The 7202-nt window shown below is 35.2% G+C and overlaps 1 protein-coding gene across 2 annotated transcripts; it reads left to right on the forward strand.

Moving 5' to 3' along the window:
- The first annotated feature begins 2503 nt into the window (after positions 1–2503).
- LOC101501752 (G-type lectin S-receptor-like serine/threonine-protein kinase At4g27290) lies at positions 2504–6708 on the forward strand. Of its 2 annotated transcripts, XM_004509927.4 has the most exons (8): positions 2504–2883; positions 3046–4537; positions 4759–4869; positions 5080–5246; positions 5346–5556; positions 5632–5869; positions 5966–6116; positions 6205–6708. In XM_004509927.4, exons 2-8 carry the CDS (start codon positions 3253–3255, stop codon positions 6487–6489), a joined length of 2448 nt encoding a protein of 815 aa, XP_004509984.1. In that variant the 5' UTR covers positions 2504–2883; positions 3046–3252; the 3' UTR covers positions 6490–6708. The 2 variants fall into 2 exon arrangements, with proteins under 2 accessions (XP_004509984.1, XP_073227090.1); XM_073370989.1 differs by lacking the exon at positions 2504–2883 and having other exon boundaries at positions 2896–4537.
- The last annotated feature ends 494 nt before the right edge of the window (positions 6709–7202 follow it).

The raw sequence follows: 7202 nt of genomic DNA on the forward strand, positions 1-7202 counted from the left end.
AATCATTAATAATAAAAATTATAAACACAATAAACAATCATACAGTTTACCTGTAAAAGTGTCAGATACTCTGAAACAGTTCTGGTTTGATGCATGCTGGCTTCTCGAAGATTGTCATAAAGATAAGCAAGAGCAGCTGCACCCCATGCATATCCCCCGCAAGAATTAAGGTCTCGGAAGCACTCAAGATAGGCAACACTAACTGCGTAGGCACTCTTATCGCTGAAGAGTGTGCAACCGACCAAAAACAACATAAATGCTCTCACAGCCATCTACCAACGCTGCTCACGACAACGCTGATGGTATACGTCAAGTAACCAACTATACCTAACTGTGGTTGTCCGCGTCACATTAAATTCAACATAAGCAACACCGTGACTAACTCCAAGAAGCTCTGCCAATATATCTGCACCTTCATCCTTGTTAAATACATTAACACTGAAGAATGCACCGGTAATGGGAATATGCAACAAAGATGACACGTCGTCCAAAGTAATCGTCATTTCACCAATAGGGAGATGAAAGCTACTGGTGTCACGATGCCACCTCTCTACGAATGCAGAAATGATCCATTTGTCGATCATTTCATAGCTGCATTTTAGTAACGAATACAATCCTGAGCTTTTAACCAGTTGCTCAATCTCTTCGTCTTCAATAACAACTTCTTTTAATTTTTTCCCATTGCTGAACACCCTTAATTCTCCCCGATCTTGAAATTATTTAAGCGAAAAATATATGTTAAACATAAATGTTAAAAAATATAATTTAACTTAATTTGATTGAGAAAATTATCTCGCCATCCCAGAGCCGAGTTGCAACATGGTCGCAAAATGTCCTAAGGACAGAACTATCAACCGGACCACCAGGATATCCAACATCCTGTGGAGGTTCATCTATATCAGCTGTTTGGGGTTCAGGTTGTGATTCTTCCTGTTGCCGCTGTACTCGTCGTCGTTGTGCATATATGTTAAACATAAATGTTAAAAAATATAATTTAACTTAATTTGATTGAGAAAATTACCTCGCCATCCCAGAGTCGAGTCGCAACATGATCGCCAAATGTCCTAAGGACAGAACTATCAACCGGACCACCAGGATATCCAACATCCTGTGGAGGTTCATCTATATCAGCTGTTTGGGGTTCAGGTTGTGATTCTTCCTGTTGCCGCTGTACTCGTCGTCGTTGTGCCCTTGCAGAAGCAGTTGGCCTAATACGATGATCGTCTGCATTAGACTCTGCATTAGAAGTGCCCTCGTTAAGTATAACACGACCCTCTCTGTCAGTAAACATAGTGCGCACCATATCTGCAAAACGAAAATCATTTAAAAAAAATGTAAACAGTAAAGCATATGTGAACTTAGTTGAAGTTTAGGGTTTAGGGGTAAGGGCTTAGGGTTCAAAAATCCAGAAATTACGTGAACTCAGTTCACGCACGTGAACTGAATGCCAAACCTTACGTGAACTCAGTTCACGTATGTGAACGTGAACTGAATTCCTTTATTTACGTGAACTCAATTCACGTAAAGGTATGTAATTTTAATTCACGTACACATATATGAACTGAGTTCACGTAAGGTTTGGATTTTGAAAAAAATTTCACGTACGTGAACTGAGTTCACGTACGTTTCTGGGTTTTTGAGAACTAGTTTGCGTACGTGAACTGAGTTCACGTACGTTTTTGGGTTTAGGGCAATGAAGGTTGTCTTCTTCATCAAAAATGGAAACTACTTTCCTTCAATTTTCAGGCATTGTATTCTTAAATAGATAAAACAAAATAACATAACACAACAAAAACAAATAATGATTGTTACTTACTTGATTCACAACAATGATAATAACTTGGTGAACTTGGTTGATGATGATTGATGTTTGATGAAAATGGTGGATGATGATTGATGAAAATGGTGGATGATGATTGATGATGAATATAGAATGATGATAGAATGAACAACAATGAAAATATAGAATGTAGAATGAAGAGGAAGAAGATGTTATGAAGAAGTAATGTTATGAAGAAGATGAAATAAAGGGAAGGGCATTTTGGGCATTTAAATTTTTTTTAAATTTTGAGGGATGTGAATAGCAATTTGGGGGGTGTTGGTAGTAATATTGATATTTTAATTTGGTTGACAATCAAAATGGTCCTTGAGAGAACTAACTGGTCATCTCCTTATTATATATTGTGTAAACTTTCTCTGAAAACCTTTTAGGCTTTTGACTAAAGATATAAATTAGGGCAAGTGTTTTTAACAATTTGACTTTGACTTTGATTTGGAGTTTGTATCAAACAATTTGGATATGTTTTGATTGCTTTTTAGTTTTTATTTTTGGTGTGGAACTTGTGCTAAACTTCAATTATTTTAGTTTGGTTAGAATTTTTAAAAACTTGGGTTATATAAGTTTTGTTTGTGAATATGTATTGAAAGTTTTGAAATTTTAATATAACTTTTTAGACATTTTATCGTGTTCTAACCTATCAACCCAACAGAGAATGTTATAAAAAAGAGACTAATGGTGAATATTCCACTTAGCGAATAAATCATCAACATTAACATAGTTCAACTACGATCATTATTCATTAACGAATTTGGAAACGATTTTGAGAGTGAGAGACTTTGGTGGTTTACTCGAAAAAAATAATAATGAACAAGCAATGACTGTTCTGAACGCCGAACACGCATGAATGCCGCGAATGAAGAATCGCGTCGCGCGGCGGCACAAGCAACTATGGTCGTGCACATAAGTAACGGCAAAACAGAAATCCAAGCGATGCAACTTTTGTTTCAGGAAGCGGACGTGTTCCAAGATTGTGGTGAGAAATGGTCAAATGTTGCTGCGGTCTTTGGCGGCTTGAATCGAACGCGATAGTGTGATTCGAACAGGTAGATTTTTATTTTTGTTAGCTAATTTTTATAATTATTTAAAAAAAACAAAAATAATCTCAAGAAAAAATCTGCTTACTTTTTGATAATTTAACCCAGTAGTTGACTCTCGGTACAGACTACAGAATCCGTATTAAATATTAATATTTTTTTATTATGTAGTTGAGAAATGGCGGTACAGGAGCTGGACTTCTTAAATAATATAAGTTTCATTCCATGCTGTTCTGGTCTGTAATTCGATTAACTAAAATTTGTTCAGAGTTTCAAAGTCTTAGAGACTATAACCAAACATCTAATCTAATGTTATAATAGGATCATCCTCCTAATCTTCTTCTATCTACATAGAGAGTTCATAGAAACGAAAACAAAATGATCGATAACATCATAATGTTAGTCTTTTTGTTTTTTTTATCTTCCCATATACGAACAAGCACTTCAGTAAACAGTTTAGCTGTGAATCAATCTATCCGAGATGGTCAGACTTTAGTTTCATCAAATGGAACTTTTGAAGTTGGTTTCTTCAGCCCTGGAAATTCAAGCAGTCGATATTTAGGTATTTGGTATAGGAATTTATCACCTTCAACGATCGTGTGGGTGGCCAACAGGGAAACACCGCTGCGGAATAAATCAGGTATCTTGAAACTCAATGAAAATGGGGTTCTTGTGGTTCTTAATGGTACAAACAACACTGTATGGTCATCTAAAATGTCGAACAAGGCAGTGGATAGTTCAATAATTGCACAGCTATTGGATAATGGAAATTTTCTGTTGAAAATTGGGCAAGACGATATTTTGTGGCAGAGTTTTGATTATCCATGTGATACGTTATTGCCCGCAATGAAACTTGGTTGGGACAATGCAACTGGTCTGAACAGGTTTGTGACGTCTTGGAAAAGTGAAGATGATCCAGCAAAGGGAGAATATTCTGTAAAAATTGACATTCGAGGATGTCCACAGTTAGTTATTATGCAGAGATCTGTCAATAAATTTAGAATCGGTTCGTGGAATGGCCTCGGCTTTACTGGATATCCAATTCAACAATTGAAGCAGAAACAAAGATATAAATTTGTGTTCAATGCAAAAAAAGTTTATCATCAATATGAAGTTGTTGATAGCTCTGTTGTATCCATATATATGATATCCAGTTCAGGAAATCTGCAAGCTTTAGCTTGGACAAGTAAACAAAGTGGTAGAATAGTAATCTATACCGGGGGAGAGGATTCATGTGATAATTACGCTATGTGTGGTGCTAATTCTGTTTGCAATATGGATGGTAACATTCCAAAATGTGAATGCCTGAAAGGTTATGTTCCTAAGTTTCCTGAACAATGGAATATGTCATATTGGTCTAATGGTTGTTTTCCGAGGATCAAATCTGTTTGTGGAGACGATAATATTGGTGGCTTCTTGAAGTACACAGAAATGAAATTGCCAGACACTTCTGCATCTTTGTATAACAAGACCATGAACCTTGTCGAATGTCAGAAATCATGTCTCAAAAATTGTTTGTGTACAGCTTATTCAAATTTGGATATCCGAAAGGGAGGAAGTGGTTGTCTGCAATGGTTTGGTGATTTGGTTGACATGAGGAAATTCTCTCAATGGGGACAAGAGTTTTATATCAGACTCCCTTCTTCAGTACTAGCTGAAATCGGTAAAAATAATTATGTATTTATCTAGCAACTTGCAACTATGTCTAGTCATGATTTTGAATGTTAACTCTTACACTGCTTTTATTTTCTAATTTATTTTTTTCCCTTTTTAATCTCATACTAAGAGCTAAGTTAAACATTGTTACTAGTCATATACTTGTGTAAGTTTCAGTGGAATAGTTGTAGAAGTATTTGATGATTAGTCATGCTTTGCATCTTTCAGAACCTGCTGCAGTTAATGGCAATCAAAACAAGAAGAAGATTGGAATCATAGTGGGCGTGATTTCTTTTGGATTCATTTTATGTGTCTGCTTAATAATACTCAGAAAGCGAGGTAAATTCTTTACTAGATAAAATTAATCATATTTGATAGATAGTAGGCAAGCATTGATATTAGTGACATGTATAATAATGCTTCGATGTACAATATATGTACTGAAAATAATTCAAATTTTAGTATGTATTGTTAAAAATAAAATAAAATGACATGTTTGTCATAGTAATTAGTTTCTTGATATTTACAAGTTTCCCTTTTCGGTGGCAGCGAGAATATATCATCTTGCACCATTTAAATGGAAGCAAGAATTTTTTAGATTGACAAAGGAAGACATGGATCTCCCAATATTTGAATTTTCATTCATTGTTAAAGCCACTAATAATTTTTCTAGCGAAAACAAACTTGGGGAAGGTGGATTTGGACCGGTGTATAAGGTAATGTAACATATACAATGAATATGTTTGATTTCTCATAGTATAAACAATTCATAAAAGAGGTTATTATAAAACCATATTCCAAATGATGGTTATCAGGGTACATTGACAGATGGAAAAGAAGTAGCTGTTAAACGAAACTCGAAGATGTCGGATCAAGGATTGGATGAATTTAAAAATGAAGTTTTGTTGATTGCGAAACTTCAGCATCGTAATCTTGTGAAACTTCTTGGTTGCTGTATGGAAGTAGAAGAAAAATTGTTGATCTATGAATACCTGCCCAACAGGAGCTTGGACTACTTCATCTTTGGTTTGTTTCTTTGATGTTTAACTTAAAATCCATACATCTTTGTGGTATGCTAAACATATAAATGAAATTTACCAGATGAAACTAGAAGCAAACTCTTGGTTTGGTCTCAGCGTTCCAACATTATTGCTGGCATTGCTAGAGGGCTTCTCTACCTCCACCAAGACTCTAGACTGAGAATTATTCACAGAGATTTGAAAACTAGCAATATCCTACTAGATTTCCATATGAACCCAAAAATCTCAGACTTTGGTCTTGCTCGGACATTTGGGGGAGATCAAATTGAAGCCAAAACCACCAGAATGGTGGGAACATAGTAAGTACCTTCTATTCGTCCTTAATGGATAGTTTGTACTCTTATCTTCTGTATATTTTCCTTTTTGGACTTATTCATATGCTACAATACTTGTAGTGGTTACATGCCTCCAGAGTACGCAGTGCACGGCCACTATTCTATGAAATCAGATGTTTTTAGTTTTGGTGTATTAATACTAGAGATAATCAGCGGAAAAAAGAATAAGGGATTTTCTGATCCAGAACACTCCCTTAACCTTCTTGGACATGTAAGCACAATGACTATCTATTTTACAAACTAGTTGAATTGTGTCATATTAGATAAGATTCATATTAACAATTTTTCCTTTGTTTTAGGCATGGACACTCTGGACTGAAAACAGACCACTGGAACTGATAGATAAACACTTACTTGAAACGTGTATTTCTTCTGAAGTCTTTAGATGCATTCATGTGGGGTTGTTGTGTGTACAGCAAAAACCAACAGACAGGCCAGACATGTCTTCTACCATTCTTATGCTGAATGGTGAAAAACTACTGCCTCATCCAAAGGTGCCTGGATTTTATACGGGAAGGGGTTTACCTGAAGCAGTTTCCACATCCTCAAATCAAATGTCAATAACTACATTTGCGGCAAGATAGAATATTAAAAATCAAACCAATGAATGTGTTTTACTTGATTATGTAAGGAAACAATATAGCTACCAGTATGAAATATTGATATGCAATTTGAAGAGACAGACTGTAAATACCATTATTTTGTCTTTAACAGTATTACTTATTGATAATGTATATTTAAAACCAATAGTCATGTTTCTGTATGATGCCATTTACTGAAGTTGTGTTGTGAGTTTTCCGTAATTGACCAAGTATATATTATTCATAAGTTTGGATGCATGAAAAAATGATAAAGCAACTTCATAGAAAAAGGACAAAGTATGAGCTCATAAGATAAAATCAAATATATACTAAATACAATATTTAGTAAAACCATCATAGCCAGAAGCTATTTCTTTCCCCAATAAAGTACACGCCCAAATAATCAATTAAAATATATCCACTTTGGATTGTGAAGCCTTGTTATTTTGCTGCATTCATATTTTATCTTGCAGCCAACTCTGTGATCGATATTTCATTAGAGGAACACAATTTAAGGTTTGCAGATGAAAAATATGACTCAAGTGTACCATCATTTTCAACGTAAAAGCCAGGAACCTTCTGCTTCGGCAATAATTTCTCAACATTCAGCATTAGAACCACCGATGACATGTGTGGCCTATGTTCTGGTCTTTGTTGAACGCATAAAAGACCTACATGTATGCATCATACTATTTCTGAAAGGGTGCATTGTTCTT

The sequence above is a fragment of the Cicer arietinum genome, chromosome 7 (assembly GCF_000331145.2).
Source record: "Cicer arietinum cultivar CDC Frontier isolate Library 1 chromosome 7, Cicar.CDCFrontier_v2.0, whole genome shotgun sequence".
Classification (NCBI taxonomy): domain Eukaryota; kingdom Viridiplantae; phylum Streptophyta; class Magnoliopsida; order Fabales; family Fabaceae; genus Cicer; species Cicer arietinum.

Bases quoted from the DNA above. Each gene is read 5' to 3' on its own strand.
- LOC101501752 (XM_004509927.4), top strand. From the start codon at position 3,253: ATGATCGATAACATCATAATGTTAGTCTTTTTGTTTTTTTTATCTTCC. The intron at 5,247-5,345 runs GTAATGTAACAT...GATGGTTATCAG, and splicing joins GATTTGGACCGGTGTATAAG to GGTACATTGACAGATGGAAA. The intron at 5,557-5,631 runs GTTTGTTTCTTT...GAAATTTACCAG, and splicing joins CTTGGACTACTTCATCTTTG to ATGAAACTAGAAGCAAACTC.